The sequence below is a fragment of the Bactrocera oleae genome, chromosome 2 (genome assembly GCF_042242935.1).
Source record: "Bactrocera oleae isolate idBacOlea1 chromosome 2, idBacOlea1, whole genome shotgun sequence".
NCBI lineage: Eukaryota > Metazoa > Arthropoda > Insecta > Diptera > Tephritidae > Bactrocera > Bactrocera oleae.
In genome coordinates, this window is record NC_091536.1 from 19,059,780 (window position 1) to 19,073,273 (window position 13,494).

Here is a 13,494-nt window from a genome sequence, read left to right on the forward strand (position 1 = left end):
TAAAAAGCTTCACATTATTTGCAATTAAAGTTAATAATTTTTGACACAATTATTTCGAAACCATTTGACTTACACTAGTTTCCGGGGTTGTTAAACGAGTCTCGAACGAGTATCTCGCTTTCGCTACCGCCGTTTATCAACACTACTACAAACAGCTGTGCGCAGCTGTCAAACTTAGCCAAGCAGTGATGTGTCAGTAGACGTGGTTTCTTAATTATAATTTATAATTTACACAAAACATTTATAAGTATATAAAAGAATTATAAAATTAAAACTTTTTTGTTGTAGACGTTACGATTTTCTTAATGTAGCATTGTATTCAAGCCTTACCAACCCACCACAACATGGATATAACGCAAAAATTCAAAGCCGGTGTAATGACAGTGAAATTACAGCGCAAAGGTGAACTGCCACCACAATCAGTGGACAAACAACGCATTCTATCCAAGAGCGGCGCTGTTGTTGGAACTGGTCAACGCGATGATTTCACCAGACAAGCAAAGGATGTGTGTCACAAAATTACAACATTGCGTAATGTGTTGGTGGAGAATCGTGCAGCGTATATGCGTATAGGTCAACACCTGAAGAGTGCTACCCATATGAGCGATGAACAGCGCGATCTAATTGACCGAGAATCAGAAAAATTCGTAGCATATTATACGCAACATTTGGCACAAATGCGCGCCGATTGGAAACGTGCGAAAAGAAAAGCACAACAGCAACAACATATTGAAGCAGTAATCGATTTGTTAGAACGCTATCTACACAGCGTACAACAAATCTTTTTGGAACAAAAACGTTATCGTGTGCAATATGAATTGGATACCTATAAACTTTTAAAATTAGCACCTGATAAGAAGAAGATACCAATGCGACCAGCTGCTGAGCATAGTGGAAGGCGTTTAATACGACAGTCAACAAGCAGCAGCAACGACGCGGATGATGTAGTCGATGAATTACGACCACGCAGTGATTTGGGTGAAGATGTGTCAGATTTACAAGGCGATTGGGCAGATGACGATGACTTAAACGCTAATAGTTATAAAAACGAACTAAACAACGCGGCTGATGCTAGTAAAAACGGATATATTAGTAGCGATGAAAATTTAAACACGAATGGTCCACAACTACGACACCGTCATCCGCACAGCAAAACTGAAGATAATATTGGTAGCGGTGGTGAACTTAAGTTAACTCAATCTACACAAAAGGTGGCCGTAGACGAGGATTTGCAAAAGTCACAGCAATTGGAAGATGAGGCGGAAGCAGCTAAAACACTTTCACCTGAAGATGTGCAAATGTTCGAACAGGAGAATATGCAACTCTACCATGAATTGCAAGGTGTGGCTGAAGAAGTGGAGCAAATTGAGAAAAATGTAGTGGACATAGCGCAATTACAAGACATTTTTACTGAGAAGGTGTGTTCTAGATATTTAAAAAATGATCGTATTTTAATATATAATAAATTTATATTCTCTGCATACAATTAGGTTTCCCTACAGCAACACAATATTGAGCGTATCGCAAACGCTGTTATTGGAGCAACGGAAAATGTCAAAGATGCGAATGAGCAGATCAAACAAGCTATACAACGCAATGCTGGCCTACGTGTGTGGTCACTGTTTTTCTTATTAGTAATGTCATTTGCTTTACTCTTCCTCGATTGGTACTACGACTGAAATTATGTTATGAAAGTAGTGTGAATTTAAAGCGTCGTACTAGTATATAATAAGCCAACATTATATTTGTTGTGAAATTTGAAATATTTTTAATTCATAGAAACTTATGTTTTTAAACGGCATACGTCTGTTAAAAATAATAAGCTATTTAACTTGAAATATTTTGTAATTATTTATAACAGTCGTACGCAGTCACTTTAACATGCATTTTTACATATAATATGTAAATAATACTTTTTTTTTGTACCGAAATTAGCTTAAGTACATACATACACATATATATATGAAATATTAAAACAATAATTATGGGGCAACGTTACAATAATAAAAATGGCTTGCTGTAAGCATTTAGTTAGAAAAATATATGTGAGAAATATAAGTTGAACAATATTTTCTTCCTTTTTGAAAAGTGAATGTAACAGTAAGTCTACGACAATATTGCGAGAATTTTAATAAGTTTCCTATACGCACCAATTGTTCATCAGCAGGTTTTTATAATCGGAGATTGTATCGTTGCTTTGGACAATAATTAACAGCAAATTTCGTGAAGGTATCTCATCAAATGAAAAGGTTTTCCATACAAGTACTTGATTTTGATCGATCAGTTTGCATGGCAGCGGTTCTGACAAATTAGCAGCTACTTGGGAAGAAATGGGCACGATTCCCACCACAGCCGGCTCAACGTTAGCGAAATTGACCCGGATTTTATACGGACAAGAACCAGTATCTGGATCGGTAAGTTTTTTAGTCTAAGAAACGGACATGCGAAAATTTTCAGAGTAATACCTCAGGAGCTGAGCTTACAGTTATACAGCGTACGGGCAGACACCGACTCAGCTCGTCATGCTGATAATTTATATATATATATTTCTTTTAGGGTCTCCGACGTTTCCTGCTATGTTTTACAAATTTCGTGGCAAACTAAATAAATCCTGTTCAGGATATAAAAGTCCTAATGGAAATACTTTGAATGAAAAACAGTTTTTTTTTTAATATTATTTTACATAAACAAGAAAACCACGTTCTTTTATTTATTATTGCATAAAAATTATTGCTTCATCTTTTGAATTCAATATTAAAATTTATAATAAAAGCGCCAGGCTTGGAAATGGACCTGCACCAATTCAACCATTAATAAGAGTAGTTACATTTATAGTTACTAGTTACACAACTAATTACTTAAGCCTTAAAAGTAACACCTAACATTTATGTAAATATGCTATTTTCTATAATTATACATAACTATACATATATATACGCACGAGTACATACTTGCTTTTTAACAACTACAATTTCTGTGTTTTTGTTGCTCCATGTTGCATGCTTTGATTTTGTTTTCTTTTAATGTAAAATAAATATTTTCCTTCATTTCAAAGTATATATATATAAGTATAATAATAAATTATGTACAAGTATGTATTGTAGAAGTACTTATGTATGTAATTAAAATTAGCATGAAATATAGTTAATCTTAGCAATTATAGGTAATTTTTAGTAATTCAATTTGAATATGCTTATAATTCACATTTACATAAATAAAGAAGTATGTTGGCATGTTTTCAGTTTTTGCTGTTTTTTGTTACGCGCTTTTTTGGCAGCAGTAAATTAATTGTTTATAATATTTATAAATATTAATATTAATAAATTATATCAGTTTTTAAAAAATTACTTAAGTCTTTAAAGTGGAACTTCATTTTATTACTGCTACTTACTAATATTTTTTTTTTGTTTTATACATTTTTTTCACAAAAAAACATTTTATGTATATTTATAATTTATAAAGAAGTTTAGAAATTATTTTTACAGCAAAAAATTGTACATTGCATTATGTAACAATTTTATTAATAACTTTAAAATTATTCAATTATTTTACATAAACAAATTAATAACCTATAAATAATTTATTTTTTGATCTTTTAATAAATTAATACACGATTGAAACCATTATTAAAATATATTTAAGATTTGTAGCGAAATAAGCGACGCAGATTTTTGGTGCTATTTGTTTGTTTAAGAAATATAACTATTCTTTTTGATTTTTTTGCTTCAGTTAAATTACTAAGCTCATACGTATAATTAATTTTTTGCTAATTGTTAATTTCTGAAGCATTTCACAAGCTGACGTTGATATAAAATCTATGTACGAGTATGTATAGCGTGTACATTGAGATGCATGTTTTTTATTTACAAAAAATATTTAATATTTATAATTATTACACAAACATGAGCATGTATTTGTTTTTTTTTCTTTTTTTTTTTAATAATAAAAACAAGAAATTTTAATATTCATATTTAGGCACTAGAGTTCATTTCTTTGTTGGATCATTTCTGAATATACATATGTACATATGATGCATGCAGACTTTTTGATTAAAATTAATGGAAATTGTGCATTAATATTAATAATTTAAATTATAAGAGTCATAATTATACCTAGTGACCTGCAAGTGGCGCATACCATTGCTGTGACGACGCAATGACAATGCGGTGGCAGTTTTCTTCTCTTCATCCGCAAACAAAAAAAAAATATAATAGGAATTATAAAAATAATAATAATATTTATGATAATAATAATATGAATGATAATAATAACAGTTATTAATGCTAATAAGAATAAAAGTGGGGTTAATAATAATTGGTTTAAATATTTGAATGAAAACGCTGGCGGTCACTTGAATGAGGCATGAAATAATGTAATTTTTGAATGTCGAGATAAAAAAAATTGTTTGCATGTATTGATAAAAAAATAAGTAGTTACCGATATATGAAAACATATGAAATCGATTTCGGCTGTTTTTAAGCAAAACCAATCATTTTTGTTAACGATGGAAACTCATTTTTTTGATAGAGTTATAGCAACGCGAACTTACGTTTATATAATTTAATTTTGTATATTTTCTAGGCAAGTAGACGTTAGTTGTTCAAGATAGCTGCTATAACCGTGAAAGCTATGAGAATGGAATTTTTGGAATGCAATTTTTGAAAGAAATATATATTTTTTTGGAAATATATAATAAAATGAAATAATATAATAATTTTAGTAAAAAAATATGAAAAATAATATTTTTATTTATTTATTTATTTTTATTTAAAAAAAGATAAATAAGAAACAATTTTTTTTTTGTTTAGACTAAAACAAAAATATTTCCAATATGAAGATAATTCGTTTAAATATTTCATAAAAACTAAAATTAAGGAAAAACTTCCAAGAGCATTTTTAGATCTATATTGTAATAAAAATTGGAAACTGTTGTTAAAAATTATGAATTAAATGTATCTCCTAGTCATTGAAAATAATTAATAGAATTATAATCCATTTAATAAAAATATTATCTATAGTTGCAAGCAGTTTCTGTTTTTATAAACTTTTTAAAAATCATATTTTTTAAATTCAGTTAAAATTCTTTTTTTTTCATTTTATACTCTAAAGCTTTAGTTGTCAACTTTATGGCGAGTAGAAATATGTGAGTATATTTTAGTAGCCGCCAAGCATTTTAATAATTAATTTTACAATTTAAAAAGAAGTTTAAGAAAAAATATAAAAGCAAATAGAGGTAAGAAAACATAAAAATTAAAATAAAAAAGGAAAACTAATAATTATTATTATATTTACTAATATGTATAATACTAAGAATAAAATAAATAATAAAAATAATTGAGCAAAAATTTAAAAAAAATATATATATAGAAATGATCTTACCAATAAAATTCTATAAAGAAATCAATTATACGTAATATAGGAAACTAGAAATAGAATTAAAAAACCAAGCATAATGAAATAGTGAATAGCTTAACCCTTATGTTAGTAACCGGGTACCCGGGTACCTACCGCGGTGTATTTGTGTGAATAGCTTAAAAAATTTCAATATTTCAAATCGTCGTTTTTTAACTTAAGAAAGCTATTTGTGAGTTCATTTTTTTATTTTTTTTATTCTACGTTGTTATTTTTTTCTTTAAATTATCACTGACTATTAATATTTGAAGAAAAATTTTTTTCTAACTACTTTTTCTAACTTTTTTTAATAAAATAAACAAAATAATAATAATACTCAGATCGTACCTCGATACCCGGTTGCTAAAAGACGTCGGTAAAGTTGGTTACTAACATATGGGTTAACAAAAAAAATAAAATTAAAAAAAAACTTTAAAAAATTCTTTTAAAATATAAAATAACATTTAATAATAATAAATAAACACGATCCCCAAACTGAATTTAAGCAAAAAACCAAGTGCAGTACAGAAAACTATTATACTTTTTGCAATATATTGCAAGAAAATTGAAATCGAACTAAAAAACCAAACAAAATAGTAATAGTGAAGAAACATTAAAAAAATTTTTTTTTTAATTTAAAAAAAAAATTAAAATAAATTAATTTAAAAAAAAATTTAATATTAATTTTAATTAAAAATAAAATTACTCCAACAAAAAACCAAGTACAATAATAATAATATAATAATAACAAAAAAAATATATATGTATCATATATACATACATATACATATGTATGTATGCATAAAAATTATTACAAAATGATAAACTAAACCTAAAAATGCAAATTATTCAAATAAATATAACAATAAATGAAATATAATGAACAATGCAATAAACTAATTACTTAAGTACTTATATGATATCTAAGCATAATATTAACAGCAAAGAATTATTTTTATAAAGAAAATAGCTGGACGAGATTTTTATATGTAATGCATATCAACACACAATTATGATAATATACATACATAACGGTCGTCAAGCAACTGCATAGCAATAATGGCTATGGAATGGATTGATGTATGGCGAATATGTATATCAATGACAATATGTACATACATCAGCGTGTGTTATGCACAATTATAGTAACTTTCGCTACAATATTTACATTTAACACAGCTGAAAAGCTTCTTACACAGCTAATTGTACAATCTAACTTTGTGTTTGTGTTTAGTTTACATACAATAATTATTTTTTAAATTTGGAAATTTTGTTTTGAAGTCTTTTTGTAACTGGAGACATTTTCATAATTTTAAAATTTTTAAGGTTATGCTTCTTTTTTAATGTTAATTAATTTGAATTTATTATATTATATAACATATGGCTACTAAGCATTGAATTATTATGATTTTGAATTTTAATTAAAATTACGTACATACAATATACATTTACTTAAAAATTACGCGCTTGAATGTAACGATTTTTATTTATTTTTTTCCAAAATATATATTTTTTGGCGCAATGGCAAATTACAGCTCAAAGTTTTCATTGAATGGAAGTGTGTTTATCAATAATATGTATGTATATATTATATAAGAAAAATGGAAATGGCATTTGGTGGGTGGGACACAAAAGAGAATGTATGAAGTACTCGTATTTAGTATAAACAATGTGTTTGATTATAAATAAAGTAGGTGTGCGTTTAGAGTAAATTTTTTTTATAATTAATTTTTCATAATTATAATTATAATTAAATTAAATAAAGTCGTAATAAGCAACAATTATTAGTATTTAGCGGAGAGCAAAATTGTGCCGATATCAAATTAAATCTAATAAAGGAAAGCTTGATATGCTATGATTCATATTTTAAGTAATTTTCAGTAATGCTTATATAATCTAATTTTATAAAATAAATATGGAAATTATTCTTAGGTTTTACATTTCAGTACAATTTATTTATTTTTCAATTATTTTTCTAGTTTAGCCTTTAATTAATGCCTTAAATGAGTCAATAAAATTATAATTACACTCATTAAATTGCAATTAATTTTTTTTTTTTATAAATTATTTTACATTTTTTTATAGACTCAGTAATGCATCTAATAATACATGCTGCTTTAAAATTTCATATTTCTCCAACTTAAATAAAATAAAATAATTGAATGAATTTTTATCTAGCAAAATTCAAAAGCTCGCAAGCGCAAGGCTAAGTTAAGCAAATTGAAAATACAAATGTAAACATTGAATTGCTGGATAAGAAAATGGGCTTGAGTAATATGGTAGTCAATTTAGGTCAGAGTAGATACTACAATTTTTGTTGGTTTTGTTGTAGGGCTAAAAGCGAGTGATAGGACGTATTTAAGTGCTCATTCCCACACTTCCCGCGCGGTTACACCGTCGCACTACTAGTTGTAACATATTGCTTGCTCACCGAATCCATCACCCGCTCCCCCTTCCCCTCCGACACCGTCGCCTCCTGTTATTTCTCCGCACAATAGTAGAGCACAATTGTCGGTGGCTTTTGGCCTACAATGTACGCAATGGCCGGAGACTATTTAGCGCTACTGCTGCAACCGTTAGCAGCTTCAATGCAACTGCTGTTTGCGGCGCTGTTGTTGCCTTGGGTGCCAGTGTTGCTGGTGGTGCTTATATCGGATTGATTAAAATGACTGCTGGCATCTGCCGCAAAGGCATACGGACTGGCGCCGGTTGTGGTGCTGGGACTACAGCTGGCCGCAAACACTAATTCATCAGCATTTTGTTGCTGCTGTTGTTGTTGTTGTTGTTGCAGTGCTGACTCATTGCCCACTGTCGCCTCGTGCTCATCCAGCACTTGTTGCTCCTGCTGCTCAGCAACACTATCCATCGTCATTGGCGTGCCGGCCATTTCATCATCAACATCAACATGTGCTTCAGCCGTTTGTGGTTCCTCCATGTCTTGTTCCTGCTCATCTTCAAGCAGCTGCTCCAGTTCTTGTTGTTCGCGTATAGCTTGCGCTTGTGGTTGTTCAATTTCGATTTGCGACTGCTGCTGCTCCACCACAATCTCCTCTTCATGCGCCACCGCTGCCACCATCTCCTCCTCATCCTCTTCTTCGATATAGTCGGATACTGACTGTTGGTGTTCTGCCTCAACACCAGCCGTCGGTTGTGGCAGCTGAATGGCATCGTCGGACATAAAAACACCCAAAGGCATATGGCTCTTCATGTGCGCTGTGGATAATGGCAAAGAATATGCTTTTAGTAATTATGAAATTCAATTCAATTACAATTAGAAGCAGAAATGTGTAAATAAAGATAAGGCTGCCGAATAGCTAAACTAGGCAAAAAAAAAAAACAAATGCAATGCGAGTACACACGTGTATATGTATATGCCTATAAATGGATGTGTGTGTGCAACAATAAGCAGAGCGTAGTAGGACCAAAAAACGGATTAATAAAGTGCTTAAACTACGAAATTGGATAAACAACAGCATATTAAAGATAAATACTATGTGCATATGTATGGCAATCGAACAGCTGGAAAAAACTTCTAAATACTAGTGCTTATTGATAAGCATTTACGCATGTAAACATGTGCTTAGCAGCTCCAGCTGGCAGCATAAAATGCTAAATATAAATTGTAGCGCAGATTATCGTTTCTAAATTATAGGTTATGTGCGTTGCAGCTTAATGCTGGCAAGTCAAAGTTGTAAGTGGATGTTGCGAATTCAAGCCAAAGTAAAATAATTGTAAATTATTCCAAAACAACTGTTGACTGAGTAAAAAAACGTAAAAAATATGCAAACATAGAGGTAATTAAACGATATTTAATATTGACAAGTGAATATAAGAACAAAAAATCAACTAAAATAAAATTAATATGAAAAATTTTTAAGTGAAATAAGCTAAATATTATTAATAAAATTAAATAAATATAATAAAACACAAAGTCATTATATATGAAATTTAAAATATACAATAAAAAAATAATATAAATTGTTACAAAATTAATTAAATATTATTTAATAATTTAATTAATAATTATGAGCAAATAAAAATATTTTTTTTATTACAAAACACCGCTAACACAGTTTTTAAGCGGCACACCTGGTGTGAAATTTTGAAACAATCTACTTTTTTAAATATTTCAATAGTTTATGCCTTTAAAAATAACATTTTGAAATTCCAAAGCGATATCGCAATTTTTTTTTGAGTTACAGCCATTTAAAGCGTAGCCGCTCAGTTCAATCCGCTCCAACCGCTCATTTTTAAACGCGCCAAATTTTTCGAATTAGTTGCAGTGATAACTCCAAGATAAATTATCGTCATGAAATATTTTCCTGTCTGTTTAGTATATAACTCTACATAATATAATAATTAAATCGGTTTTTTGATGTGATCAAAAATCGAATTGTGGCAGGCCCAAAACAAACAAAATTTAGGTTAAAAACAATTTTTTTTCAAAAACACCGTAATTTTTTCAATTTTTGTTTTATGCACGTGTACGGAGAATATCTTCTAGTTTAACAAGAATTTTTTATTTTTGGGTTTTTCATCCACGAAGAAGGCCGAAATCACTGAAGCAGTAGAGCACCTTTTTTTAGCGTCTCGGAGATCTCTTATTTCACTGTATATTCTTGAAACATGTATAAATATATCCAGACAATTTCAAAACAATCGATACAGTAGTTTTTTCTTTTACGATTCCCAAAAATCGACGTGTTCGAGCTGTCACGATAGGTGTGCCCCTTAATGGAAATATAATTTGTTAATCAATTTGATTTCAAAATTAATTATTAATAATTATTATTTTTTAACTTCAGACCGTTAAGGAATTACATTCATTTGTGAGATTCAAAAAATCCTTTAATTTGTTTTAATATATGTATATATGTTTCAGTATATGAAAATTTGAAGTTCATCCGGCATATACTTTGTGAGATATGAGCATATTTGTAAGTATTTAACGTGTAATTGGCTCCAAAACTTTAAACGTTTTTTTCTCGAAACGCTGTTTTCAGAGTCGGTCAGAAATTTTTCTCCGAAACAGCTTGACCGATCAACTTATATAAATTACACGACCTTCTTAAATAGTTTTGTCTAGTAATTATCGAAGGAATAAGATTATTGATAATAATTTAGATTTTTAGGCTAAGCTGAAGTGAAAATGTTATCTCAAAAAACGTATTTTTTTTTTGGAAAACCGCCATTTTGCCAAATATAAAAATTTTGACTAATCTTTCGATAATCATCTATATTTAGCTATAAAAATAATACATTTTTTTGGTTCTTCTGATTTGAGATAATGTTAAGTAGAAATTTTGTGGACCGCCAGTTACCTTTTTCTGGAGTTCGTCTACGGGATCAAGGGAATCGAAATTTTTTCAAAATGAAGACTCAATTATCAAAAAACATTATGTAAATTTGACAATTGTACAATTCTTAAATTTATTTGTTACATAAAATGCCTCTTCAAAAACAATAAACGCGGTTTTTCTGACTCGCAAGCGAATATAATACCTTAAGAGCTTTGGCGGTTAAGCTTTAAATGGACAAAACAAACAAGAAAAATATGCTACAACAATGTCGATTTGAGCACTTGCATCATTTTCCAAAAATTGGCTTTATTTTATGTGCTGGTTACAACAACAGATACAATAAAAATACTGTTGACTTTTTAATATTATTTCTTAAATAAGCAGATATTGTAAATTATTTACGAGCCGACAAAATTTTTTGCTCACATTAGATTAGGTTTCATTCAAAATAACTAAAATTTGTTTAGTTTCGACTAAAAATTGCGCTAATCAATTTTAAAAAATTTCGGCGCCTAAAAGCATGCTACATTCGATATCCTATATCCTATATTCTATATAATTTACAACTCGCGCGTTACTATACTGCTTTGAGTCCTAAGTCCAACACCCAACGATTTATTATTACTTAATTATGCCATATGACCATAAAACAGTTTCTTTCTAGATAGTATATTGAGCAAACCCCCCCTACTGAATGCTTTCGATAAGAAACTGCTTCATTTTAGTTGTCAGGCTTCTTTATTATTGCATAATGAAAACAAACACAAATGTGCCCCACAAAGCAAACATAAGCGTAATCCATTGATGCTTTAGATGAACTCGCACCAAGGTTCTTTCAAAAATCACTCGTTCAAATATAGTTGAATTTCTTTAATTGCAAATATTTCAACACTAACAAGGGTTCGGGTGCTGTAAGCATAGTAAACAACAACTACAAACGACCTTCGCATTATTTATTGGCGGCGGAATGCTTTTATCCTTTTACATATTAAACAAATAGTTTGCTAATGAAGAGATAAAAGACAAAGCTCCAAAGAAGTGACAAATGGCAATGAAGCTATTTGCTAATGTGCAACATTTTTGTTTCGGGCTCAAATATACACACAAACAACAAAAGCAACAAAAACGATTGAAGAACAATGCAAGTGGAGCGAGTAAACGTCATTAAGTTTCATGAAAATACAAATAAGTAACGGCAGTTAAAGTATGTATGTGTGTATGTGCGTGTAAAGGGAAAAAAAGCATAATCAAGGATCAGTGTTTACACGCCAACGCTACAAAGCACGTAATTACAATTACACATGCCGAGCGCTGCGCTGCGGAGCGTGATAAACGGCGAAAAGAAGCGAACAGCTGCTTAAGCAGAAGGCAATCGGCGGTGGATAGACGACAGCAGACAGTAAACTTCAAATGACAGACAGCAGATATTAGAAAGCAATGGAAAAGGACTTCGCAAGCGTATCTATACATTTGTATACATATATATGTATGTGTATGTGTGTGTGTGGAGTGTGACTCTCTGCAGCTGTATTTGAAACCGCACAGACGCCGAAAATCACAACTTCATCAATGGAATACTGACGAAGACGAGCGAGCGAGCGACCGACCGAGGGACCAAACGCATTTGTGCTACCAACAGTGAGATTATGTTTAATGAGTCCTTCGATGGGTTTGTTGTGATAACTGCACAGCAGGCGGTGTGGAGTTGATTAGTTTCGCTTGTGTGTGTCAGCTGATGATCGATCGTTAAAGCGATCCTGCCAATTTGCGGGCTACGCAAAACCCATTTAGGAGTTTTTCTTTTAACTGTTTTTGTTTTTTTTTGCTTTTATTTTTGCAAATTACGCTGTGTCGTGAAATTGGCGTGAAGTAAGATGGCAACACAATAAATTGCCATTCACTGCCATTTCACAACATTGTCAGCCGCTGAGCAATTGATTAGCATCACACCTTTTTCTCTTTTGTTTTTGCTTTTATTTTTGTTGTGACATCACATTGTTTAGAGGCAATTGTCAATGTATAACAAACAAATGTGGAAGCCATCCGAAGGCGTTCATTCTAAAAATTTACAGCTGACATTTCGTTGCTGTTATTCTTCGTGTCGCCTGTCACTTACAGGTGACCACGTGACTGCCGGAAGAAAATTACAAATTCACAGCGCATTCTCATAGATCCTTGCGTCAGAGAAATAGTATTCTGTTAGGCATAACGAATGTGGCATAACTTATCAGGCCGAGTGACGGACATCGGCAGCTGTTAGAAAGCGCAACCGCAAGGATCCCACTCGCTTTTAGGAACCGTCGAGCTCTGTAATAGACTAAGTACAGCTGCTCGCTGTTTGGCTGTACTCCTGGCATAATTAATTGTCTGGCGTAAAGAAATGCGCTGGATTTGAGCTTTAAAAAAGTCTCACGTACGAACGGATCGTAAAAGTATGATGACATTCGAAATACTAAATATATATACTTTAAAGGTGTTAATTTGAGGCGTGAGCTGAATGATGACTAAAAGACAGCTGATGCTGTCAAATAACAACAAATATGCTGATGCAAAGTAATGATAATAGTAATAATAAAAACTATGTGCAATGGTTGTTGACTTGAGGTGCAAAGGTGCGAGTCTAATAGCGAAGTTGCTTGCCATTGAACGATAATGTGGTTAAAATTTTAAAAGTAACAGGATATGATGAATTAATGTAATATTGAAAAAGTAACTAAATCAATAATGTTTATGAAAATTTAATTAAAAATAAGTAAATTAAAAAAATAATATATTTAATTTATTTAAATAAAATTTTTTTATT

General features: G+C 30.6%; 2 protein-coding genes across 3 annotated transcripts in view; one reads left to right on the plus strand and one right to left on the minus strand.

Annotated features, from left to right (window-relative positions):
- Positions 1–173: 173 nt before the first annotated feature.
- Syx18 (syntaxin 18) lies at positions 174–2,067 on the plus strand. The gene is made up of 3 exons (XM_070110683.1): positions 174–247; positions 312–1,418; positions 1,491–2,067. The coding sequence occupies exons 2-3, from the start codon at positions 345–347 to the stop codon at positions 1,677–1,679; spliced, it is 1,263 nt and encodes a 420-aa protein (XP_069966784.1). The 5' UTR covers positions 174–247; positions 312–344; the 3' UTR covers positions 1,680–2,067.
- A 4,157-nt stretch (positions 2,068–6,224) lies between these two features.
- The window catches only part of mld (molting defective), a 203,341-nt gene continuing 196,071 nt past the window's right edge, over positions 6,225–13,494 (minus strand). For both annotated transcript variants that reach the window (XM_014247942.3, XM_036377840.2), the window contains exon 6: positions 6,225–8,604. In XM_014247942.3, coding sequence (XP_014103417.3) covers positions 7,943–8,604 — 662 coding nt within the window. In that variant the 3' untranslated portion in view covers positions 6,225–7,942. The remainder of the gene's footprint in view (positions 8,605–13,494) is intronic.